Source organism: Astyanax mexicanus, chromosome 5, assembly GCF_023375975.1.
Source record: "Astyanax mexicanus isolate ESR-SI-001 chromosome 5, AstMex3_surface, whole genome shotgun sequence".
NCBI lineage: Eukaryota > Metazoa > Chordata > Actinopteri > Characiformes > Acestrorhamphidae > Astyanax > Astyanax mexicanus.
Window position 1 is genome coordinate 26,770,503 of NC_064412.1, and position 27,898 is coordinate 26,798,400.

At 37.1% G+C, this 27,898-nt stretch overlaps 1 protein-coding gene and 1 long non-coding RNA gene across 2 annotated transcripts in view; one reads left to right on the plus strand and one right to left on the minus strand.

Moving 5' to 3' along the window:
* Positions 1 to 27,898, minus strand: part of LOC125802252 (uncharacterized) — a 302,998-nt gene that overhangs the window by 190,390 nt on the left and 84,710 nt on the right. The window lies entirely within an intron of this gene.
* Positions 1 to 27,898, plus strand: part of usp43a (ubiquitin specific peptidase 43a) — a 76,981-nt gene that overhangs the window by 37,681 nt on the left and 11,402 nt on the right. Inside the window, exons 7-12 of the mRNA XM_007257185.4 lie at positions 1,333 to 1,495; positions 2,866 to 2,977; positions 9,462 to 9,565; positions 17,368 to 17,445; positions 18,558 to 18,687; positions 25,348 to 25,675. Of these exons, the coding sequence (XP_007257247.3) occupies positions 1,333 to 1,495; positions 2,866 to 2,977; positions 9,462 to 9,565; positions 17,368 to 17,445; positions 18,558 to 18,687; positions 25,348 to 25,675 (915 nt within the window). The remainder of the gene's footprint in view (positions 1 to 1,332; positions 1,496 to 2,865; positions 2,978 to 9,461; positions 9,566 to 17,367; positions 17,446 to 18,557; positions 18,688 to 25,347; positions 25,676 to 27,898) is intronic.

The following is a 27,898-nucleotide window of genomic DNA, read 5'->3' on the forward strand; positions in this document are numbered from 1 at the left end:
AGCTTTGATAAATTCTAAGCACTGGTCTACCTATTTTACACTGCAGTGTGAACAACATTAAATACACATTCAAATAGTACAAGAATTGTAAGTTATTTTATCTGTACTGTGCCTCATTCAGAAAGCAGCTTTAACACTTGCTAACAGCAAACTTCATGAGAAAAATAAAGAGATTTTACCTACAATGATTATTTGTGAACCTTGCTTAATTAAAATTGTACAGTATTGTTTTTTTTTTTTTTTTTTAAACATTGCAAATAAATGTAAGTAAATTTAATGTGACTTAAATTTGTGACCCAGTAATCTTTGCTCATTAAATGAAAATATTTTACCTAGTATGAGATAAATATTAGGTGATGGTCAGTAGTAGGGCTGCACGACATTGGTAAAATTTGACATTGCATTTTTTAATGGGGATATATAACGCAATACTAAACAATGCAGGACTTGTGACAGCACCAGCCAAGTATCACCAGCATCAGCCAAGCATTCAAAACCTGAGGAAAACAGCAAAACAATAATAATTAAGCATTTAACTGGCCTTTTAAATGGTAAATAACAGCGTTTTTCTGGGATTAAAAGCGTGATTCCGGCTGTAACTGGAAATATCTGCGCAAAACTGCGCGGAACTGAGGTGCACAGCTTTGGACAGGCTGCCTGCTGCTGCTAACAAGCACATGTCCAACCATGTGGAGGCCATGCGGTTACATCCCCCGCCCCCCCCCCCCCCCCCCCCCCCCCCCGCCTCCTCGTGCTGCCCCTCCCCCTTGCCCTTCTCAGCAGCAGCAGCAGACACAGATATGGCGCTGCTCACTCAAAACACTGTGCATCTATTTCTTGTGTCAAGAATAAAACAAATTCAACATGATTTGTTTGTTTTTATTGCCTTAGGTGACATTGCATGTTCCGAAATGTGACCGCGATGATGATGCTTAAATGATATATTGTGCTGCCCTAGTCAGTAGGTAATGTCCGTCACCTGGAGATCATCATGAGCAATGCACTCGGGGTGTTCACCAGGGAGAGGCATGGGTGAGAAAAAATAAGTGGGCAAATTAGTTCAAATTTTGGTCTTAGAAGCCTAGTAGATTGGTAATAATGATATTTTAAGTTGTGTTTTATTGTGTGTCACATTTTCTGCATAAATAAAGCCGCCTAGAGTTGCTCTTAAGCTGTGCCCATATTGTCTCTGTGTTGTGGTGATGGTTGGGTCACGGTGGCCACGTCCCTTTCCCCAATAGACGTGCCACATTAGATATTCATCCACGTGTTGTCTATGCTGTGTCCGTTGCTCTAATCTTCACTTTCTTTGTCGCTCTCTTTTTCTTGTAGGGCTCCATCACTCTCTCCCCTCCTCTCCATACAACCCAGGACCTGAAGGACAAAGGTCGCTGGCCTCGGGCACTTTATCATCAGAGTTTCTGAACCAGAGTGCATCCTCCAAAATTCTCCTCCTCATCTGTAACACGGCAGGGAGCGGACAGCAGGCGGCCAGGTCACTGTTTACAGTGTTATACTCTCATACATCACAATCTCATACACTCACAATGCAGTTGTACACAGTTTTCCACTCACCTCAGGTGGAAGTATTGAAATAGATAATGAAAATGATATTGAATATATAGGTAATGAACAGAGGGTCATTAGTGAGTAATGACCAGATGGTAATCTCTAAAATAGATTAGGATCAGAGAGTAATTAGCGTAATCCCTGAGGTTTTCTTTATACTTGATAAGAACCATATGATAAATCTGACAGGGCTATAATGTAACATCTAAAATAGATAGTGATTTAAAGGTAATCTCTAAAATTGATAATGACCAGAAAGTAAACTGAAATTAATAATGACCAGATGTTTATATCTAAAATAGATAACAATCAGAGGGTAATCTCTGAAATGGATAATGACCAGGAGGTAAACTAAAATTGATAATGAACAAATGTTTATATGTAAAATAGATAATAACCAAAGGGTAATCTCTGAAATTAATAATGACCAGAAAGTAAACTGAATTTGACAATAAACAGATGTTTATATCTATATAGATAGATAGATAGATAGATACTTTATTGATCCCAGAGGGGAAATTTTGGAATATTTTATATCTTATATCTTGAATAGAAAATGACCGGGGGTAATCTTTGAAATGGGTAATGACCAAAAAGTAAACTGAAATGAATAATAAACAGATATTTCTATCTAAAATAGATAATGACCAGAGGGTAATTTAGGCTGTTACCAAAAAAAGGAAACAACCAGAGGATGTTGTCAGAGCATCTCTAAATGTGGTAATAGATAATCGTTAAGCTCTACATCAGTGTTTCCCACATTTCTTTATCAGATACAGTCTTGGAGGTGTGTGTTCATTATTACACAAATGTACCGTAATATAAGAATAAAGAAAGATCAAAAAATAAACAACAGTTATAACAGTTAACAGTCTTGTTAAAACTTCTCTTTGACAGCTGGCATGCGTTTCCTCTGACAGTCCCAAAGCTCCCGTTATTCAGGAAACTCTTTACTGGAAGAGTTTCTTGGATGGGAACACATAACAGTTTTCCCTGAAGCAGCTGGAAATGCCAGCATGGCATTTAAATACTTGAAGAGGGAAGAGTGGGAGAGCAGGAAGGAGAGCGTTAGAGAGAAGAGAGAGAGAGAGAGCATTAAACCTGTATTACTTTAATATTTCCGCTGTTCACACGAACACTGAAAGATCAGAGGGATGAATCAGGTTAGACCTCAGATGTTTATGTGTGTGATTAGATCAGGGTTCTTTGGTTAAGAGGATATGAGGGAAAATCCAAATATCAATCAAAAACATCAATCTCTCTCTTTCTATCTCTCTTTCTCTCTTATTCTTCTAGGTTTGGTCCTCCGATGCTGGTGTGTGAGGAGAGGAGTTTGTCGTGGGCGGAGCTTCAACAGAGCATTCTCAGCAAACTTTTCTATTTAATGCTTAACGGTACACAAGGGCAGGTAATACACATACTAATACACACACACAAATACCCAGAGGTATACAATCAACCAGTACAATTAAAAACAGTAGTTATCATTCATTACAGTATGGAAGACTGATTTCTGATCAATTATAAAATGTGTATTACTTTATTATTTATGAATAACCATTAGTAAGCATAATTTAACCATTTCTAATCTACATAAGGCTTGCTGTAGGCTAAATTGGTAGTTATATATATATATTTATATATATATATATATATATATATATATATATATATATATATATATATATATTTTTTTTTTTTTTTTTTTTTTTTTTTTTAAGTAGCCTTTCTTGTATGTTTTACTGTGTGCATGTAAATGGAATGAAAAAAATGTGGTATAATACCTGCTCTGGTCCTCAATAAGCCCACCACCCCCCATCCTTCTACTGGTGAAAAGCAGAGCCAACCTTTCCCTTTAAGCCTCCAGAATGCGGTCGACTTCTCAAACAAAAGCTTCTCATTCTCATGTGCTGGTTAAATTTTTATATTAGCTGCTTAATTTATTTCTCTTTATGCTCCAGTGCTGTTCCATTTTCTCCAGCGACAGCCTGATTTTCTCCCTCAGCCTGATTCTCCACAATACGCTGAACTTCAGACTGCAGCAGAAGAAAGGGAAGGGGTGCTGCTTTTACACGGCTGTCTGCACCGCAGATACAAACAATGAGCTTTAGAACAGAGGCTGCACTTAACTAAGCTCCGTCCACACGCTTCTAATGTTTCAGTTTCTCTCTCTGTCTTTGTTTTGCAAATTATTCTTGATTCTTTTATTGCAAAGCACCCTTGATTTTGTGTAACATAATACACACTAGGGCTGCACGATATGTTGTTTAAGCATCGTCATTGCAATGTGCGCATATGCAATCGTCACATCGCAGGACGTGCAATGTCACTTAAGGCAATTAAATCAAACACGTCATGTTGCAATATTTTGATTCATGACACAAGGAGTAGATACACAGCGCTGTCTCTGTGTCTGTGTGAGTGGCAGGCTGCTGTAGCCATTTAACTTAGCTTAAAATCCAACTGATGCGACATTAGTGCTGTAGGCAGAATAATTGGAGCTAATCTTCTCTAGTTGGAATGGGCATGATGGACCTGTATCTGTGTTTAAACACAAGCTGGAGAGCCTGTCCCATCCCATGCACCCCTCTCTGACAGCACAGAGCAGCTCCTTCAGTGTCAAGCTGCTGCATGGAGGTGTATGAAGGAAAGATACCGCAGGTCCTTCCTTCCGAATGCTGTCAGACCGTATAACAGACGTTAAACTACTTTAGATTAAATGGGTGTAGCTAAACTGCTTTTAGACTTAATGGGTTGGACTAAACTGCTTTATAATAAATGAGAGGGACTAAACTGCTGTAGGCTGAATGGGTTAGGCCTAACTGCTTTATATAAAATAAGTGGAGCTAAACAGATTTATATAAAAAAAATGGGTCAGTCTAAACTGCTTTATATTAAATGGGTGGAGCTAAACTAAAATTTATTAAATGGGTGGAGCTAAACTGCTCTATATTAAATGGGTGGAGCTAAACTGCTCTATATTAAATGGTTGGAGTTAAACTGCTTTAGACTGAATGTGAGGGGCTAAAGTTCTGTAGGTTAAATGGGTGGAAATAGACTGCTTTAGATTAAATGGGTTGGGCTAAACTGCTGAAGGTTAAATGGGTGGAGCTAAACTGCTTTTAGACTTAATGGGTTGGACTAAACTGCTTAATATTAAATAGGTTAGGTAAACTGCTTCATATTAAATGAGAGTGACTAAACTCAGGGTTTGTTTGGTCATAAAAATCCTGGAAAAGTCATGGAATTTAAAAATAGCAATGTCCAGGCCTGGATAAGTTTTTAAAAAAATGAAATTTGGTCTATAATCCTTTTGTCTCTTCATTTTCATTTATTGCTAAGAAAAGTTATTTTGAGCTAACAAATACATCATCTCAGCTAATTCAGTAATTTAGCCTTACACAATGGAGCTCTCAGGATCTGACACACATTTTATTATTTAAGATTTTGTGTCAACATTTAATCTGATTAATTTTAGGACTACTATAATCAATTTTGTTATAATTAGGGTTCAAGCACCGAAGGTGCGTAGAACCCTATTGTTTTTGCTAAGATTTTTCTTCTTCTTCTTCTTCTTCTTATTAGGGTTCAAGCACCGAAGGTGCGTAGAACCCTATTGTTTTTGCTAAGATTTTTCTTATTATTATTATTATTATTCTTTTTCTCCTGAAAAAACAGTTGTGCAGCCTAAACCGTAAGTCATAGAGAAATGAAACTTGGTAGGTAGATGTAGGATCAGTGCATCTCGGTGGACAACAAAAATGGCACCGATTGGTCACGTGGTGGCGCTATAAACAAGGAAATTCATTTTTCACAATTTTCTCAATAACTCAAAAACCATAAGACCTACATTCAAAATTCTTTTTTTGGTGGATTCCTTGGGTCAATACCAACAACTTTCCAATTTGGACCATGCACTTCCGTCTATATAGATTTTTTGCTAATTTGCATAATATGCAAAACCTACTTTTGCAAACTAGTCCTAGGAATTTTGACCAATCCTGGCATGTTTGGTATCAAAACACTCGTGAGAGCATGCGCTTCAATATTCATTAAGAAAAAAGTGAAATATGTAAACAATATGGCCGCCATATGCAAATTAGTCCTTCCGGATATATGCCCCATTCACTTCAAGAGGTAAATTTGGAGCACTGTTTCTCAGCAACCGTGCAACCTAGCAAGTTGAAACTTTGCATGCAGAATCTATCATACAGCCTCTAAAGGATGTTCAAAGGGCAACTTAATCAATCAACATGGCTGAACACCATCAGCCAATAAGCATTCAGCAGACATTTTGGCAGGCTGAATGTTGCCCAATCTGGATGATATTTGGCAGTTATGTTCAGGTGGAGACACTGTACTGACCTGCAAAGTGCTGAAACAATCCGCCCACTGGGGGGCGCTGTTCCAAAAAAACGAGTATATGTCAATCATGCTGTACTATTTTGACATCTAATTGTTTTTGCCATATTTAGTACAGTGGCTCTGACAAATTTCTCAATACAACTATGTTTAAAAAGTGCTTTGTTCATTCATAATTGCTAATTGTTTGAAAATAGCTATATTGAAACTACTCTCTGGATATTTGGCCTATCACCTCCATTTCAGTCTTGCTGCACACTGTAGAGTCTCTAGGTAAATGTTCATTAAAAACATTTGTGAAAATTTCACATACAATACTCTCCAGGCATCAAGCAATCTGTGCGTCCTTGGAATTTCTAACCTAAATTGCTGTAACTCTGCAGTATTTGCTGTAATCTCACAATGTTAAAGACCTCTGTACAATATCACTCTGATGAAGCGCCATTTAATACAGAACTAGATTAAGAATAACTTGACATTACATGCCATATCAGAACATTCACTCCTTTGTGCCTCTTCTCAACATTAATAACAGGTGAAAGACTTTTGATCATTTCTAAATGTGACAGAATGTCTCCAATTGTGTTAGACCTTCTTACACATCACCATCCTATGCTCTAGTAGGCACCATTGTGCTAGTTGGTGCTTGATGAAGCGCCATTTAATTCAGAACTAGATTTATAATAACTTCGTAATTACATGTCATATGAGAACATTCACTCCTTTGTGTTAATTCAAACTTGTTTGGTCAAACATTTCAGCTTGTTCTGCAAAGGTTCAAAGGTCAATCTGAATACCACTTTGTGAACATTCTGGTTGAAGCCACCTGATCAATACCAATAACATGTAGACACCTTTTGACTAGTTCTAACTCACTTAATGAATATCCTACAAAGTTCACTAGATTTACATTTGAATTTAAGCACTGATCAGGTTGAAAGGCCTCTGCTCAACATTAATAACAGGTGAAAAACTTGATAATTTCTAAATGTGACAGGGCATCTCCAATCATATTAGACCTTCTTACACATCACCATTCAATGCTCCAGTAGGCACCATTGTGCAAGTTGGTGCTTGAACCCGATGATTGCCGCTTGCGGCTATATTTATTATTATTATTATTTTTCTCCTGAAAAAACAGTTGTGCAGCCTAAACCGTAAGTCATAGAGAAATGAAACTTGGTAGGTAGATGTAGGATCAGTGCATCTCGGTGGACAATGGCACCGATTGGTCACGTGGTGGCGCTATAAACAAGGAAATTCATTTTTCACAATTTTCTCAATAACTCAAAAACCATAAGACCTACATTCAAAATTCTTTTTTTTGATGGATTCCTTGGGTCAATACCAACAACTTTCCAATTTGGACCATGCACTTCCGGCTATATAGATTTTTTGCTAATTTGCATAATATGCAAAACCTACTTTTGCAAACTAGTCCTAGGAATTTTGACCAATCCTGGCATGTTTGGTATCAAAACACTCGTGAAAGCATGCGCTTCAATATTCATTAAGAAAAAGTTGAAATATGTAAACAATATGGCCGCCATATGCAAATTAGTCCTTCCGGATATATGCCCCATTCACTTCAAGAGGTAAATTTGGAGCACTGTTTCTCAGCAACCGTGCAACCTAGCAAGTTGAAACTTTGCATGCAGAATCTATCATACAGCCTCTAAAGGATGTTCAAAGGGCAACTTAATCAATCAACATGGCTGAACACCATCAGCCAATCAGCATTCAGCAAACATTTTGGCAGGCTGAATGTTGCCCAATCTGGATGATATTTGGCAGTTATGTTCAGGTGGAGACACTGTAGTGACCTGCAAAGTGCTGAAACAATCCGCCCACTGGGGGGCGCTGTTCCAAAAAAACGAGTATATGTCAATCATGCTGTACTATTTTGACATCTAATTGTTTTTGCCATATTTAGTACAGTGGCTCTGACAAATTTCTCAATACAACTATGTTTAAAAAGTGCTTTGTTCATTCATAATTGCTAATTGTTTGAAAATAGCTATATTGAAACTACTCTCTGGATATTTGGCCTATCACCTCCATTTCAGTCTTGCTGCACACTGTAGAATCTCTAGGTAAATGTTCATTAAAAACATTTGTGAAAATTTCACATACAATACTCTCCAGGCATCAAGCAATCTGTGCGTCCTTGGAATTTCTAACCTAAATTGCTGTAACTCTGCAGTATTTGCTGTAATCTCACAATGTTAAAGACCTCTGTACAATATCACTCTGATGAAGCGCCATTTAATACAGAACTAGATTAAGAATAACTTGACATTACATGTCATATCAGAACATTCACTCCTTTGTGCCTCTTCTCAACATTAATAACAGGTGAAAGACTTTTGATCAGTTCTAAATGTGACAGAATGTCTCCAATTGTGTTAGACCTTCTTACACATCACCATCCTATGCTCTAGTAGGCACCATTGTGCTAGTTGGTCCTTGATGAAGCGCCATTTAATTCAGAACTAGACTTATAATAACTTCGTAATTACATGTCACATCAGAACATTCACTCCTTTGTGTTAATTTAAACTTGTTTGGTCAAACATTTCAGCTTGTTCTGCAAAGGTTCAAAGGTCAATCTGAATACAACTTTGTGAACATTCTGGTTGAAGCCACCTGATCAATACCAATAACATGTAGACACCTTTTGACTAGTTCTAACTCACTTAATGAATATCCTACAAAGTTCACTAGATTTACATGTGAATTTAAGCACTGATCAGGTTGAAAGGCCTCTGCTCAACATTAATAACAGGTGAAAAACTTGATAATTTCTAAATGTGACAGGGCATCTCCAATCATATTAGACCTTCTTACACATCACCATTCAATGCTCCAGTAGGCACCATTGTTGGTGCTTGAACCCGATGATTGCCGCTTGCGGCTATATTTATTATTATAATTTTAGTTTATTTTTGGTTTTATTGTCCATGTCTGCTCTGATGTTTCGAAAATCATATGGTCATGAAAATGTGCCTTAAAGGAATGAAAAAGTCTTTACAAAATCATGGAAATGTATTGGTTAAAAAGTATTTAAACCCTGTAAACTTCTGTAGACTCAATGGTTGGAGATAAACTGCTATCTGCTAAATGGGAGTGGATAAACAAGGTTTAGTATTGATGGATATTCTCTGTGAGAATCCTGTGGTACAAACAATACAGTGTTTATATTTATTTTTCCCTTTCCATTAATAGTTAATATAGTACGCAATGATATTTAACAGATTCACAGTCCAGTCCAGTAGTAATGTCTTCTGCGCCTACTGTATACCACACGAAGAATTGGGTGTGTCATTTCATTTCAGTGCATAAATATCGTAAAATATAATTGGTTGTTATATAAGATGTAACATCAATAGCTCAGGGCACTGGTTCTGTGTTTGTGTGTGTGTGTTATTTTACATGTATGTTTAAATATTAGTGGGTAAGTGTATTACATTTATATAAGCAGCCAGTATGTTCCACTTATCTTGTGTTGTATTTTGTTTGTGTCTCTCCAGAATGCGAGTGCGTTATTTCGGATCCGAGTGGTGGGTGGATCCACCTCCTGCAGTTATCTCTCGCCTCAGGACAGCCGGCCGCTTTCGCATCCAGCAGTGGACCGGTGAGTTAGAGCTTTAACAACATCAAGCACGAGCTTATTATACAATTATTAATCTTACAGGCTGCATATTCTTACAATTTTCCCAACCAGTCAACAAAAAATATTATTTAATCTAAACATATCCCATCAAATTAAACAATTTAAATGCAGATAAGCTCTGTTTTGATTGGTTACATTGTGACTTAATGTAATCTGGGTTGAAGCACTCTATAATCTGTATCCATTATGAATTATTCTGTATTTGATATTAGTTAGTTATATCCACTTTGATTTATTCAATATCCACTGTGAATTGTTCTGAATCAGACATTAATTATTCAGTATTTACTTTGTATTATTTGGTCTCCACTATCAATTGTTCAGGATCTTTTATGAACTATTTGGTTCTTAGTGTTACATTGTACCCACTATGTGTTTTTGCTGTCTTATGAACTATTGAGGATATACTAGGAATTATTTAGTAAGTGATATGTAAATTGTGATATCAAAGTACGGTATGCGCTGTGTAGTAATTAGTGTTAGATTAGATCCACTTTTTAGTAGTTTTTGGATTAATCAAGTCTGGAGCCTGTTTTGCGCTGAGCTCAAATTTAGCTTAGTATAATATTCGCTTTATTTTTTTTGAGCTGTCACATGATTTTCAAATGCCTGACAAACATCCTCCTGCCTTCATTTAACTGTACAGTTTCATTGTATGATTATGCACAGCCAGTCTAACTGGCACCCTATGCAAATAAGATGTCCGTCTCCTTCCAACTCTGTGGTTTTCCAGTTCAGTAGACAAAAACAACTGGCTTAAATTTGATGGATATCCTCCCCCGAACTGAATGATTGATTTCATAACTGTAGCTCTGTTTGTTCTAATAGTGGTTAGGTATTCATATTTTCTGTAGAAGCTTTTGACTGTACTGACAAAGCTGAATCAGTTTGAATTTGTTTCATTATTATTTCAGCAGTGTCACCACAGCACTCTTATTACTGCACGGAGAAACCTACTGTGTTATTTATTTCAGCGAAATTATTAACAGCTCGGTGAATCCATGTCTGACAAAGTCATTACACATCCGACACTGCTGGCTCATCTGAGCTGAGAAAATGAGCTTTAAACTGATACCTAGTGTTTGAATTACAGTTGTGCTGGTGCCCAGTTTAACTCATTGTCTCATTGGGCTCATTGTCTAAGAGAGCTCTGTGCTGAGGCCCAATTTTTAAATGAGCTCTGTACTGGAGCTCAATGTTTAAATAAGCTCTGTGCTGGGACTTACCGTATTTTTCGGGCTATTAAGGCGCACTTAAAATACTTATTTTTTCCCAAAAATCGTCATTGCGCCTTATAATGCAGTGCGCCTTGTGTATGGATTTTGCTTGTGTTTACTGACCTCGATTTTTATGTGGTACACGGCGCTCTGTTGTGCAGAATTCCTCACCCACGCCAGAAAAAGATCCCCCTCTTGGGCTAGCGCGCGGTTACCTTTGACTGCCGTACTGCCTCTCGGCTGTGGTTCAGGGTAGCTAGTTTCCACTGTAGCTCCGTGGCCAGAACAAGGTGCCGGTAAACTTTCCTTTCCACCCGTTCTGGGGTAATAGCACAAACTGTTTCTTTTTAGCGCCCACTTCTAAGTAAAGTTAACCTCTTAACACGCGCTGGCCCACCGGCGGGCCAGAAATATTTAATATTTCATAACTGGCTGTGTTTCTGAATAGTTATGAACAGTTACAGGTTCAATATAGACATCCAATATACCATTTTAAAGCTTAGAATCTCTGCTTTTGAGCTATTTAGCCTATTTAGCGGAATATCCTTTCAGAAAATAAACATTTAGGGCGAAATATGCCTTGGTTATGATTTTAATAATTCATAACTCTCATATTTGCGTTTATCGTTCGTCCATATTTCATCGAATGCGGTCATGTCATACACCATTCGAACCGTCTGGCTCTCCGGATTCCAGAACTGTGCTTTTACTGTAGGATGTATGTTTCATGAATTAGAGCTGCGTCAGAGCGCATGTTTCCAGTAATAAAAGGCTCTCCTTTTGTCCTGGGGTAACCTCCGGTCACTGCCGCCACCCCCCGAACACACACCCGCGCTCAGCCACAGGTCCTACCTTCAAAACGCGTCCAGACTAAAGAGAATCCATCAATCCAGTCTCCTGTAATCCACAGTTATATCCAAACAGCGCTGGAAATCACTTCATCCAGAAATGAAACTTATCCAATCTTTATCTCTGTTTTAAAACCGTTTTATTCACCGAATTCGGCACAACACGCTATTATAGTCAGAAGCCTCGCGGAGTAATGCGGTACTTGCTGTGCTTCAACATAATATTATGGTCTGTCGGAGCGTTGCGGCTACCGTTGTCAGGAGCCTCGCGGAGTAATACGTACTTGCTGTGCTTCAACATAATATTATGGTCTGTCGGAGCGTTGCGGCTACCGTTGTCAGGAGCGTTGCGGAGTAATACGTACTTGCTGTGCTTGTTGATTTATTGCTCAGAGATGTTGTTATTTTTCACAGATATTGTGAAGGATTTATTGCTCAGAGTTATTGTTACTGATATAAATAAAGTTTCATTTAGTGCGCCTTATAATCCAGTGCGCCTTGTGTATGGACTAACACTAAAAATAGACCGTTCACCTATCGTGCGCCTTATAATACGGTGCGCCTTATAGTCCGAAAAATACGGTAGTTTTTAACTGTGTCGTGTCCTAGTTAAATTAGCTCTATGCTGGGGCCCAATGTGTAATTGAGCTTTAAGTTGTGGCCCAGTGTATAATTAGGTTCTGTGCTGGGCTTCAGTTTTTAAATGAGCTCTGCACTGTGTTGGGACTTAGTGTTTAAATTAACTCTGTGCTGGGACTTAGTGTTTAGAGAACTTGGTGCTGGGGCTCAGTGTTTAAATAAACTATGTTCCGAGGCTCAGTATCTAAATGAGCTCTGTGCTGATTCGGCTTAGTGTCTTAATGAGCTCTGTGCTGGGGCTTAGTATAAAAATGAGCTCTGTGCTGAGGCTCAGTATCTTGTTGAGCTCAGTTCTGGGTCTCAGTGTTAAAATGAGCTCTGTACTGGGGATAAGTGTCTAAATGAGCTCTGTGCTGGGGCTCAGTGTCTAAATGAGCTCTGTGCTGGGGCTCAGTATCTAAATGAGCTCTGTACTGGGATTAGTGTCTAAATGAGCTCTGTGCTTGGGCTTAGTATCGAAATGAGCTTTGTGCTGGGGTTCAGTATTTAAATGAGCTCTGTGCTGAGGCTCAGTGTTCAAATGAGCTCTGTGCTAAAGCTCAGTGTTTAAATGAGCTCTGTACTGGGGATTAGTGTCTAAATGAGCTCTGTGCTTGGGATCAGTATCTAAATGAGCTATGTGCTGGTTTTCAGTATTTAAATGAGCTCTGTGCTTGGGCTCAGTATTTAAATGAGCTCTGTGCTTGGGTTCAGTGTTTAAATGAGCTCTGTGCTGGGGCTCAGTATCTAAATGACCCCAGTGCTGAGGCTCAGTGTTTAAATGAGCTCAGTGTTTAAATAAGCACTGTGCTAAAGCTCAGTGTTTAAATGAGCTCTGTGCTGAAGCTCAGTGTTTAAATGAGCTCTGTTCTAAAGCTCAGTGTTTAATTGTGCTCTGTTCTGAGGCTCAGTGTTTAATTGAGCTCTGTGCTCGGGCTCAGTGTTTAAATGAGCTCTGTTCTAAAGCTCAGTGTTTAATTGAGCTCTGTTCTGAGGCTCAGTGTTTAATTGAGCTCTGTGCTCAGGCTCAGTGTTTTAATAAGCTCTGATCTGAGGCTCAGTGTTTTAATGAGCTCTGCTCTGAGGCTCAGTGTTTTATTAAGCTCTGTTCTGAGGCTCAGTGTTTAATTGAGCTCTGTGCTCGGGCTCAGTGTTTAAATGAGCTCTGTTCTGAGGCTCAGTGTTTTATTGAGCTCTGTTCTGAGGCTCAGTGTTTAATTGAGCTCTGTGCTCGGGCTCAGTGTTTTAATGAGCTCTGTTCTGAGGCTCAGTGTTTAATTGTGCTCTGTGCTCGGGCTCAGTGTTTAATTGAGCTCTGTGCTCGGGCTCAGTGTTTTATTGAGCTCTGTTTTGAGGCTCAGTGTTTAATTGTGCTCTGTGCTCGGGCTCAGTGTTTAATTGAGCTCTGTGCTCGGGCTCAGTGTTTAATTCAACTCTGTGCAGGTTCTTAGTGTGGGAAGTCTGTGCTGAGGCTCAGTGTTAATCATTTCTACGGTAAAGCCCAAGTGTTTTAACAAGATATAAGCAGGGGCTCATCGTCTGAAGGAAATCTGTACTGTAGCCTAGTGTTTTAATAACATGACTTCAGTGTGGTGAATGTGTTTCTGATATTGCCCTGTGTTTTGTTCTCCAGACCCCAATGTAGCTTCAGTTTGCATTCCTCCCATTAGATACGGGGGGCTTTTTTGTATTATAAAAAAAACGTGTGTGTATGCAGAGCTGTTGTATACTGAAGCTTTCAGTTGCAGCATTCCTGGCATTCTTTGTTCTCTCTGGTTGCAGACGAAACACAATGCTGATGAGAACAGGTTATGAGTACAGATCCCTGAATTGTTGTTGTAGTTGTTGTTATTGTTTTTATTATTGTTTTTATTAAATCTAATATAAAGGCTATTTTTACGTTTCAGTGGGTGGAGGGGATGTTTGTTGCTCAGGCAGATTCTAGTTCCATTCCTCTCTCTGTCTTCTCTTTCTCGATTGGCAGCGGTTTTGTAAGTGAGATCGGTTTCGGGAATTATCTTCCACACTGCTAGTCTAAACAAGTTCCCAGGTGTTCAGCCAGCTGTTGATTAGCGTTTTACTTTTTTTTTTTTAGAGATGTTTTATTTTCAAAACTGTGCACAACTACACATTTAAGACTAACACATCCAGAAAGGGGCTCATTATAGAGAAACTTAACATACTTTTTTTTAAACAGTGGTGGTGAATAGAACCAACTGTCGTTCACCATTACTACAACTAGGAATTCACTGATTCCCAGAGGTGTCAAGTAGCTAAGAAAAAATACTCTGTTACCTTACTGAAGTAGAAATTTTGGTTATCTGTGCTTTACTGGAATAATTATTTTTCAGTCGTCTTTTTACTTTTTTTCCTTCTAAAACTTTATGATTAAACTGGCACTCAGCAGCAGGACCGCAACGGAAGGAAGAGCAAGAGTTATCCCTGATGCACAGGATAAGTTAATCGGAGTTACCAGCCATAAAAACCGCCTCAAAGCACCTAAATGCTTCACGGAGTATTTTGTTTTTTTTAACACTTTTAATTTACTACATAATTCCTTACGTGATCCTTCATAGTCTGGAAGACAGTATTAGTTTACAATGTAAGAAGTTTTATAACTTAAATTTTAAATAATTTTAATAATATAAGATTTAAAAAGACATGTTTTATACTAAAAATCTTATCTAAACTCTGGTATAAGAGTATGTCAGACACTGAACAGTGTGTAATCATTTGGTGTAATAACTTTTTGTCAGGGAGCTTTTAGAGATTCAGATTGTATCCACCACCACTGTCACCAATTCTGACTGGATGTTCCTTTATTACAGAGCGTTTCACACTTAACTAGGGCTGCAGCTATCGATTCTTTTTGTAATCGGGTACTCTACTGAAAAATTGATTCGATTAATCGAGTAATCGGATAAAACATTTTTTTGTTAAAGAGCAATTAAAAAGGAATTTTACTCAATAATGAATGACCAATTGGTTTCCTTTTTTAGATAAGTTATATTTTTAAATTCACAACATTTCCAAATTGCAAATACAAATAAATAAAACACAATCAATAAATAAATACCACAATAAAAAAAAATAAAAAAATTACATTACTTTCACATTTGGATTTCTTGTAAATAACAAATATAGGGTATAAATCAATAAAAAAGGCATAAACATCGTCTTTGTGTAGACACTAGTGGTAATCAATATTTTACCCAATAAATAAGAGACACACTTCCTTATATGAACAACAGTGTTCATACTTTTTTGTCTCACTGGCCAAATGTACTCTTAGATGAAGAAATCAAGCATTTAGTTTCCAGCCAAAGTAACTTCAGTTTAGCTAACTTTTAACATTTTTATTGTTTATATTCTGAACTCCACAGCGCTGTGTTTACTGTTTACATAAAGCCTGTATGAACTCTGTTCTAATAAACTAACCACACATTATAGACAGTGCTTCTATTAATTCACACTCCAAAGCGCTGTCGTTTTGTTATTAATTCACATTAATGTTAATCTCATTGATTTATTATAAGTTATATTTACCTGCTCTCTCGGCGTCCTCGCGTCTCGGGTGTCCTCGGCTCAGATGGTGCAGCATTAAAACGCGCTGTTTTGGCACTGCACCGAGTACAGGTCACAGTTCGAACATAAAATGCTTTTATTCCTTTAAAATCGCTGTTTTCTCTCGCCACTTCCATTTTTGCCGCTGCTCAAACCTCCGTCTCCTTGTTCCCGGGCAGGGTGACGTAACCCTGAGGGCGTTGTCAAAATAAAAGTCGCGAAAATACCGCGCGCTGAGTTTATTAATTAAATAAACGATTACTCGAGGCACAGAAAATTAATCGATCAATTTTGTGAATCGAGTTACTCGATTAACTCGAGTAATCGTTTCACCCCTACACTTAACCCACTCTGAACTGTTTATGTACGAAATTCTGCAGAGGGTTTTTATTTATATAAAGCTTCTGCTTTTTGTAATGATGATATAATGATTAAAACATTCAATGAAAAAGTAAATTACCACATTAAATCTTTATTTAGCAGGGTCATTTCCTTGCCCTGTTCCGTTTCTTTCCCTTCTGTGCTTGTGTTGCTCTCTGTGTTTGTTTACCTTTTTTTCTGAGTGCCTGTGTCATTCCCCAAATGCGGTCCTGTGTGTTCTTCCCATGTCTCCGCATTAAGTGTTTTCACCTGTTTCATTGGTAGCTCCGCCCTCCTTGTTACCTGTGCCCATGTGTTTCCTGTCCTTTTCCCTGTGTATATACAGGTTATTTTGTCTTAGTTTCTCATATGTTTATTATCTGTAAGTTGCATGTGTTTTCCTATGTACTCCATGTTTCTTTGTTTATTTCTGGTTGTTTGTTTGTTTTCTTGTTTTTTTATTTTTTAAATAAAAATTCTCACATTTGCTCTCCACGTCCTCTCTTTGCTACACAACTGTGACAAGAGGAGAAACAAAATCTCACACGTGTAAATATTTGTGTTTGTGAGAGGAACACTGATAAATAAACAAATCAAAAGGTGACACACCTTTCTCTGCTTGTTGTGATGTCAGAAGCACTTTTCATTTATCAAACCTGTCAGGTGTTTATATTAATTTTGTGTCAATAAAGATCCAATCTCAGCTTTTAAACAAATGAATCAGATCCTCATTTGTGTGAACAGATGATCTTAAATCCACATTTGAAGCTCTGTGTTTAAGATTAGTACAGTATATGGAAAGCATGAGCACACAGCTGCTTTCTCTTTGCTTTGTTTTGCTCATGTTATTGTGATCTACTGTTCATGCAACCAGGTGACACGCTTTGTTCAGTAAGTGCATCACTGATCCTACAGTGACACCTGCTGGACAGATACAGAACACACACTTTGTGAGTCTAGTCTGTGTGATTGTTGACTGATTTATAATTGCAACTCTGCAGGTAAATGGTTAAAGAACTCAGCCTCTAGATCTTATTAGGGTCTGTTATCTAGAATGTGTACTGAATTACAGATCTTACATACCGTACGTGAGTTATGATTTTAACAATAATGCATTTCCAGAGAGTGAAAAGTCTGATTTTTTTTCCTCTTACAGAGCTTTGAAGCTGTGTGGTCCTGGAGGTCCCCCACATGTGAAGCTTGTGATTGAATGGGAAACAAAAGTCAAAGAATGGTGAGCTACAGTGAGTGTTTTTTTTACTAACGCTCCCTGTCTTACATTTATATGATTTTGTAAGTTCACCCCTTTACAAGTAACAGTTCATATTTTTGTGGTAGGTTTAAGTTAACAGAGACAGAATATAACAAAAGTCCAGAAAAAACATGATTTAACCAACAGTTAACAGTTCGTTAAATGTCCTTGGCCTGTATACAGGCTACAGGTGTAGGTAACACAAAACCTTTTATATCTGCAGTAAAATAAGTTATTCACATTCTTAAAAGTTTAAGAGCGTTGGAGACTCCTGAATAACACTTGGAGAAGCTGCATTTTACTCTTAATACACTTAATAATTTCAGATCAGTTTTGAGAGGAATCAGCCACAAATTCTGCATGATTAAAAATAGACATAAATACTAAAAAAAATGTAAAGAAACAAAAGGTTTGGAGGACAATGAAATGATTCATTTTTGTTTAGGAAAATATTGATTTTAAAATGTGAAAAGTTCAGGTGCCAGTTTTATGGTTTTTATTCATTACATTTTGACAGTTGCAGATTTATTTAAATATTTTTATTACAATTAGCCCTCTGTTTAAAGTTTGCCTTTGAATAATCTCAGTTTGACCCCATGTACCCCTAACACTTACCCGTACCGCTCCAGTGTAACAAGAATTGGAGCATCCTACCATAGACATGCACATGCAAAACAGAAGGGTAGGGCTAAGTGGTAGGGCCAAGGGATGAAATGGGATCTCACCTGTAATGATGATTCTGAGGAAGGTGAGGTGTCAGCCTAGAACTAAACAGGAGGAGTTTGTTAATGATGTCAAGGGAGCTGGAAGCACAGTCAACAATCCTAAGCATTAATAAACACAGTTTGCTGTAATGCATTAAAATCCTGCAGTGCCTGCAAAGTCCCTCTGCTGAAGTTTTATTTATGACCTTTAATTAATGTTTTTGTTCTGGATTTCTGTTTATATTGTCTCTGTCTTTTACAAAAAAATAGACTGTTCATATCTTTGTAAACGGGTAAACTTACAAGATCAGCCGGGGATCAAATAATTATACCAAATTAAGTATACCTGTATCCTGACAACAAATTAAAAGTGTGTGTTTGTGTGTGTAGTTTGTTCGGCAGTATTCAGGAGGAGTGTGTAAAGGATGCTGAAAGTGTTCGTGAGCAGCAGCAGAATCACCTGCAGCAGCACAGCTGTACACTGGATGAGTGTTTTCAGCTCTACACCAAAGAGGAGCAGGTATGCACACACACACACACACACACACACACACACCTTAAGGCCAATCTCATTCAGTAAAACTGCTTTACAACCAAAAAATAAACAAGAAACAAATGCACTGAATAATACCTATTTAATTAAACATAAAAATAAAAATATTTATAGTAATACTAATGCAATTTTAATTTACTAGAAGATAAATAAAAATGAAGATCAAATAAATTCTCTTAAAGACAGAGTTAGATAATCTCTACATTTTTATTGTTGAGAATAAAGGTATAAGAAATAAAAAAAAATGATAAAAATCCTCATGGGATACAAAACTGAACTGAACTGTGTAATTCCCCGGAAGAGCAATGAAGACAGCTGTCCGTCATCTTCAGCTGAAAGGTGCTCTCTGCTTCTGTGATGAATTTGTTGTTGAGAACGACACACCTGAAGGGCGCCCAGCTCGAGTAGATCTTGCTGAAGGTCAGTTTGCTGGACAGCTGCACCAATTTGTCCTCACCCTCTGTTATCTCCAGTGTGGCCCTCTTCGTCCAGTTGGTGTTCAAGTCGTCAAACCAATGTATGGATCCTGCTGGATAACCACCGCTAGCGTTGCAATAAAGATCAGCACTGCCACCCTCCTGAATCACTTCAGGCCAGGAGCTCATGGTCGGCTCAGTGTAGTTTGCTAAATAAAATAAAAAAGAAATACATATTCAATATCAGTGCAAAATAAACAAGCACAAGAAGGTGGATAAAATAATGAAAATTCATATAGGTAATTTAATTCCAAACACTTTTTATAGAGGAAAATGAACAGGACAGACTGGGTTAGCAAAGGCTGATAAACTGTTCTGCAACAGCAGAACAACAGAATGATTGGTCACAGCTAATGATGATGAATGATGAAGACAGTAGTTTTGGTAATTGTTAATGATTAGTTACTGTCACACAAAAATCATATCTTGAAAACTGTATATTTGTAGTACAATAAAAAACCTTTGTAATTATCAATGGAAGTTACATTGCTTTTAGAAATAGATTTAATCCTAAATTATATTTAAAAAAGCATTTCTATTGATCCATTATCAGTTCTGACAATATAAAGAACAGTGGTCATTTTTACTTAATATCAAAAAAAAAAATAAAAGGTAAAGCAATGTTTCTGTGTGTCAGTATTATACAGCTCTGGAAAAAATAAAAGACCACTTGATGATGCAATGATGAGTTTCTTTGATTTCATCAAATTGAAAACCTCTGGAATATAATCAAGTGAAAGATGGGTGATCACAAGCCATCAAACTAAGCTGAACTGCTTGAATTTTTGCACCAGGAGTGGCATAAAGTTATCCAAAGGCAGTGTGTAAGACTGGTGGTGGAGAACATGCCAAGATGCATGAAAATTGTGATTTAAAACCAGGGTAATTCCACCAAATATTGATCAAACATATACCTATAAATAGCAAAATCAGAGAAACTGATTCAGAAACATCTTATTTTTTTCCAGAGCTGTATATGTTTAACTTCTATACATGTCTCCAGTCACTGTGCTGTTGGTGAGCTAAAACCTACTGTAGGTCTTTCTGCCCTTTCTTAATTAGGACCCTCGAAAAGAGAGAGACATGCAGTAGCATGCAAAAGTTCTCCAAAGGACATACAGTTAAAATTACAGTTAAAGTTGGAATGTTTATTTTAAGCAGGATTAGTATATTTTTTTGGTTTTGTACTATTTTGGAGTGACAAAACCGACCATGCAAAAATGGAGGCACATCAAGAGATTTTTTTATTACTTTTTCTTAAGATCTCAGATCATAATTAGCTTGTTGAAGCTAAGTAATGCAAAAGCCCATGCCTTTGATGAGCTTTTTAGCCTGGTTACCAAGTTTTATTTTGTGGAGCAATGCACTATGTTCTGCCTCTGTGACTCTTTGCTTACAATTAGAATAAACATGTGACGAAATAAAAGGATATTTTTACCTGTGATGCTGATGCTGAATGATCCGTCTTCAATAACACCACGATTGGTTACAATCATGTATCTGTAATTCCCTTCATCAGTGACAGCAGCGCTGGCGAGCTCTAGAGACGGAGTGTTTTCTGATGGAAGTTTAAATCGAAGATCTCCAGTTTTAATGTTGTTTTTTAATGAAAACACTGGATTTTCTGGATCACTCTTGAATATATACACTAAATCAATATTAATTTCTTTAATAGAAGATATGAAAGAGCAGTGGATCTTCATGATCTGCCCAACAACTCCAACTGCAGGCTGGCATTCCACTCTGAACAGCATTCCTAGATTAGAAGAATACTTATGTTCATTGTAAAAAAAATCTTTTTTTTTTCCTCTAAAAACAAAAAAAAGCTGTTAGAAAAGTTGTTTGATTAAAACTGTAAATGTCACCAACACATTTCCTAGAACATTAAACTAAACAACACTAAACTAAACTACTACTAAACGTACAGAAAATTTATGAAAAAAACAGTACCTTTCCATCAGCATGGGTGACATATTTTCCGTTTCTTACATTTATTTTCTTCTATTTTTTGCATTTACATACTGGATTTTGACAGTTATATATCCACATAACAGCAGTATTTATTTGTAAAAATTACAGAAAATCCTCCTATTTTTTTGCAACCAAACATTTTATTTCAGTTAGTTTCCTTATAATCCACAGTTAAAAGCTGGTAAAATACAAGTAATTTATTTATTCCACTTATACAGAAACTTGTATTGTAAAAAACAAATAGTACCATAACTTACCACAGGTTTCAGAACATAGGGATAAAAATAGAACAGCAAGAGACAGAAGAACAGCTGAAGCCATGTTCGCCTGAGAGAGAAGTTTAGAAGCATTAGGGTAAAATAAAGGGAGTAAAATACTTCAGAATTTATAACTGTTTTAAAGACAAAAAATATACATGTCTCAAACACTAGTTTTTATGGTTTTAGTTTAGTTTGATTTGAATAATAACATAAAACAACAGTATTTGATGCTTACAGGTAGAAAACAGATCTTGAGGTTTATTAAAAAGCTGGCGATCCAAAACAAAGACCTATGTCATAGTCATAGAAGTCAAGTATTTTATTGTTCAAAGTATCAAAAGAAAAGAATACAGGCAAGAAATAAAATGAGAATCAGAAAGAGACTGTGCTGCATCTCCTCTTACATACCTTGAAAAGGTTGTGACCACGCCTATACATGAAGTAATTACACCTGTCTTTAGCTGACTGTTTGTGCAAGATATAACCAAAAATGCAACAGATTTTAAGCCCCTCCACTGGGTTCGAGAGTTTGTACACCCCCCTCTGCATCTGATGCATCTACCTCAAAAAACAGGAACTGAATCTTGCACATACCGGGAAAATAAAGACAGAAATAACAAAGTAGGATTCTGTAAATCAGAATGGACCATTACGTAGACCTCATCTGTTTCCAGGCAGAGAATCTTTTCTTCACAGATCAGGCCTTACACAGTGGTACACTTAAGGCACGTGGATTGAGCATATAATTACATTGTGCTGTATGCAAGTGAACATATTCATTTATGACATATATAACATATATATTCATCTAACTAGGATGTGAGGCACCATATATTTACCCAGGTTGTTATAAACATACTGTGGGTACGGAAAGTATTCAGAAAAGTTTTGACCCTTTTTTCATTGCAGCCATTTGCTAAAATCAAAAAAGTTAATCTTATGTCTTATAAATGTACACTCAGCCCCCCATCTTGTCAGAAACAGAAATGTAGAACTTTTTGCAAATTAATTAAATAAGAAAAACTGGAGGGGCTCCGATTGGGTCCAGCGGGTGCTGCCACTATGATCAGGTGATTGCCGATTCGAATCCTGTTCATCTGGTCTTGCTGTCTCTGGGTGGGTAGATGGCGCTCTCTCCCCACATCACTCCAAAGGGTGATGTTGATCAGCACAAGGCATCTGTGAGCTGATGTATCGGAACCGTGTCGCTGCGCTTTCCTCCAAGTGCGCTGTGATGCTATGTCAACAGCGGTTCAAAATGATGTGGTGTCTGACTTAACATGTATCAGAGGAAGCATGTGCTAGCCTTAACCCTCCTGGTGTTGGGGCATCACTAGTGATAGGGGCAGTCCTAATAAATGGGTTGGGTAATTGGCCGTGTAAATTGGGGACAAAATAGAAAAAAAAAAAAAGACAAAAAAAGTTGGGGTGCTGAGTGTACATTAATGAGAAATAAAATTAACTTTTTAATTTTAACAAATGGCTCTAATGAAACAAAGAGTGAAACATTTAAAGGGGTCTGAATTCTTTCTGTACTCACTGTACACTCACATCAGGGATCAGGAGTCAAACACATAGGAAGTACTCTAGTATAATGTAAAACACATAAGCAAGTAATATAATGGCTAACAAATAATAAAATGAAGGGAAAACAATTAATCAGGAAATAAAGTAATACTGATTAGGTAATCATTAAAAAAAGTAGTAAACTGTTAAAATTTCCACACATATAGCCAGTAAAATCTGAAGAGACAGGAGCAGAGAACAGAATAAGCTTAATTGTTGTTTTAATCTTCACATTTGTAAAATATTTTGACAGTTATTTTTTTAGAACCCATCAAAGGGATTCTACTACATTTCAACACTCAAAATGTTTTTTTTAACAGTAACTGTATTGATTGAACAGTGGCTAATTGCTGTGTACAGTGTTTTTGTTTATTTTATTTATTGTTTATAATGTAGATTGATATTAAAAACATCAAAACAATTAGGGAACACATGGAATTATGTAGTAAACAAAACAGGTTTGTCAAAGTAAATATTTAGGTATTTTATTAATCATCATTGTCTACTTAAGCTTTGCTTGCTTTACTACCCTTACCCTTTAACAAGCATTTTTTTCTCTATAATGTTTTTTTCTCTTTTCTAACATTGTTTAAATAGACCACAGAAATTCAACTAAAATACTGAAAAGTATTTTGTGAAGTGCCCTGAAACTGTAAGTTCAAGGAAGTGCTTGACATATTAAAAAGTCCTCGTAACACACATTATTTGAGTTATAATAGTTAATGACATTACTGCACAAATAAAAAACATTAAAGAACAATTAGATGTAGTAATTGATATAGCATGTTAGTACTTACAGATGTAAGCTCTTTGGGCTGACTTGAAAGAGTGTGGAGGTCAAAACTCACAGGCCAGACCAAAACGTGTGAAACTCTAGCCACTGCTCTGTGCATTTAGTGTTTTTTATGCTCTGATGCATCAGAGGCGAGAAATGATGGTACAACAGGAAACATGAGCTACACTGTGGTTAGAGAGACAATATGCATAAACATTCACATCATACATTTCATATTTTCCTGTACAAAACATTAGAGTATGCTCATTATGTGATGAAACACAAGTGATTAAATGCAAGTCATGGAAAGAGCTACACTACATTAAACTAACACAGATAACATGTAATGAAAGCTAATATACCACCTTTTATCCATGTACAAACTGGACATAATTCAGATTGTCAGGAATTATCCCTTAATATTTGGCCATTTAATCCTGGTTCATGCAACTTCACCATCAGCAAACAGAGCCTAAGAGAACATAATTTACCATGCTTTATCAAAGGTGGATAGATGCAGAGTATTAGAAATGTTGGCTAAAATATTAGGCCTGGGTTATATTGATGAAACAAATTGGGTAATAAATATATACATTATAGATATATATATATAAAATTGTACTGTATAATTCCAGTAATTGAACTATTTTGCCATTATTTGGCACGTTGTGCACAATATTGCACTGTAAATAAGTTTACTTCAAATTAACAGTAAAATGCTGGGAGCAGATATGTAAATATGATGTATAATGTTGAAGAATGATCTACTGTCAATCATATTACTCTTACTTTATTTTAAGTATTAACTGAATTACCCAGGGAATAGATTTACTATTCCAAGGAAAATATTTACTCTTTGCGTAATGTTAAATTTTACCCTATATTTTTAGTGTGTCTCAGTGTCATGTTCAGGCAGGATTCAAGCAAATGTGGATGCATAAAAACATACAAAGGGTGGTTAGAGCAAGCAGGGTCAATACCAAAAAATAGCAGCCAACAGGGAATGACATACCATAAACGAGAGACAGTCCAGGGTCAAAACACAGGCAAACAGCAACGTAGGGCAGAGTTGAGTTACACGGAAAAAATTGTCATAAACAAGAAAACAAAACAGAGCGAGGAACCAAACAATACTCAGCAGTGAGAGAGTGAACTGAAGGGTTTATATACAGGGGGAAACAGGTGAGGCTAATTACACTGATTACTTCCTGAAAGTGCTGGAGTCATGTGATCATGTGAGCAAGTGTAGTTAATGTGTACGAGTGGAGTAAACTTTACCTAAAGAAAGTCAGAGCAAATTGTGGCTACAAATTTATTGAGCAGACTTTGTTGTGTATAGTTACACAGCAATTTATATTTTATATTTGATTAAAACAGTACTTTACAGTTAGAATTTCCCTGTAAACATCAGTTTGTTACAGTGTGAGGCTTAATCAATGTTTGAGAATCTGTGTCAATAAGTATTTAAGAAATTGTCTCTCATTCAAACCTCACATGAACACTGAGGTTCTGTTTAGACATTTAGACAATGGTTAGACAGACATTAAAGGCTGTAATCTGTGTGTTTTTGTGTGTTCAGTTGGCTCCAGATGACGCATGGAAGTGTCCTCACTGTAAGCAGCTGCAGCAGGGCATGCTGAAGCTCAGTCTGTGGACCCTGCCGGACATCCTGATCCTGCACCTGAAGCGGTTCCGCCAGGTCGCTGACCGCAGGAATAAGCTCTCCACCCTAATCAGGTTCCCCCAGAACGGACTGGACATGGCGCCCCACGTGGCCAAGCGCAGTCAGAGCAGCCGAAACCCCGCCCCCTGCCCTCCAACCTGGACACACGGAGACTCCGATTTTCTGTATGACCTTTATGCTGTGTGTAATCACCACGGGGGGATGCACGGCGGACACTATACAGGTACCACCACCACACAGTCTTTATTACAATACACTCACAGGACTTACAGGACAGAAGTGTAGAATTTAGCTGGCAGTATTTTACTGTTATTTTACAGTGTCATTAATGTATAATATACTGAAGTGAACTGTTTTTTCTAGAATGAAATTTGTTGGGCTAATTGCTGGCTTACACTGTTAAAAATCTATAAAAAAAATCTATAAAATATCTCTACGGTATTTGAGCCAATTTATGTAATTTACGCTCATTTTAATTTCACTTCACACAATCACTATGCAAATAAATGATGCCAGGAGCCAATAGGAAATATGGGCTTTTTGTGTTATGTTGTAAGAAATGTTATAATGTACTAAAAAAATAACAAAACTCTAATAATTTAAAACATTTTTAAAATGAAAACTACATGTATTAACATGTAATTAACTGTTTTTAAAAGAAAAAATATAAGATACAAAATGTTCTGCACACTAACAGTGTCCCTTACTAGGCAGCTCATCTTCCTCCATCCAGTGCTATTTGCTTATTAGTTAGAGCTGCACTTTACTGTGCATTTACAGTTCATGTACTCCAAAAACTTAGATTTGTTATGGTTGTCTAGTTTTTATATCAGTTTTCAAACATGTAAAATTTGTGGTTGATTCCTGTTACTGATCTCATATTTATTAGCCCCTTAATATGCCTTGTTCCATATATGGTCTATAGGTGTAGATAATACAAAGCTATTTTTTTCTGCAGTGAAATAACTTATTTACATTCTAAAAATTGGAGGGCTTTGAAATCTCCTACAGGACACTTGGGCTGGACGCTGCCTTTTGGCTCTCTACTACACTTAATAATTCCAGATCAGTTACAGGAATCAACCCAAATTCTGCATGTTTAAAAATAGATGTAAAAACTTGATAAACATATTGACATCTTGCAGGCCATGAGCTATTGATTTTAAAATTAAGTTCAGGAAAGAGTCAATTTTATGATTATATTCATTATATTTTGACATTAGCAGATTTACTTAAAATTTTGCTTTTTAGTGATGTTCCTTATCAAACATGAAAGCTTTTTATGTAATGCTTAAATAGAAATCCTCAAGATTTAGGGGTGTAAGGTCAGGCAGACAGTTGACAAAAATCCTGGCCTGTTAAGTCGAGTAGAGAGTGGACAGGCAGCTTCTCCAAGTGTCCTGTAGGAGTCTCTAAAGCAGGGGTCTCAAACTCATTTTTGCCGAGGGCCACATTGGCATATTGGCTGTCCTCTGAGGGCCAGATGTAACTTATAAATATAAGAAAATGTAACCAGATGTAATATAAAATGAATATAATTACTCCTTAATGTTAAATAACTCTCAATATACTATTTATTCAATCAAATATTACAGTTGCATGGAAAAATGGTTGCTTGTTGCTCTATTAACATAAATCCTTTTAATTTATAAGTTATATTAACTTTGATCAAAACGTTTGATACTGAAATAAGGCTTAATAAATATAAAATCAAAAATTGTGAGCTGTGACAGATTTAGCATTTCCTCAGATTTAGCAGTTCCTCATCCAACCACTAGTCGGAGCTGCAGCTGCAGCACCACAAGCCCGCAGTCTTTGCTTAGTCAGAGCTGCAGCCCAGCCACGGGCTACAGGGCTCAGCTGAGCCAGTCTGGAGCGTTTTTAAAAATTTGTAAGTTCTTCTGTGTATGAAATAAAATAACCCCACTAACCGGATAATACAGCTCTCTACAGTTCATCTTTCAGCCCAAGCAGCTAACAGCAGCAGTTTAGAGCAGCGTCACGGAGTCACTGCTCGGATTACATTATAAACAGGTCAGTTAGCGCGCTGCTAACCTCAGGATGTTTATAACTACGGAGTTTAGTGGACACACCACGGCTGCAAGGTTAGACTGTTGAAGGCTACTGAAGACTACTAAAGCAGGCAACGCAGCGTAAGCAAAAAAAAAAAAAAAAAAAAAAAACACACACACACACCAAAATACAAGTTAAGATAAAATATGAAAACGAACATAATAAAGCATAAATAATTAAATTGAATTGCGGGCCAGATGTATGTTTATTTTGTTAACCCGTGAGGGGCCGTATGAAACCGCGTCGCGGGCCGCATGTGGCCCGCGGGCCGCTACTTTGAGACCCCTGCTCTAAAGCCTTCAAAGTTTTCAGAATGTAAATAACTTATTTTACTGCAGAGAAAAAGGGTAAAACACGGTTTCTCCTTTTTTCA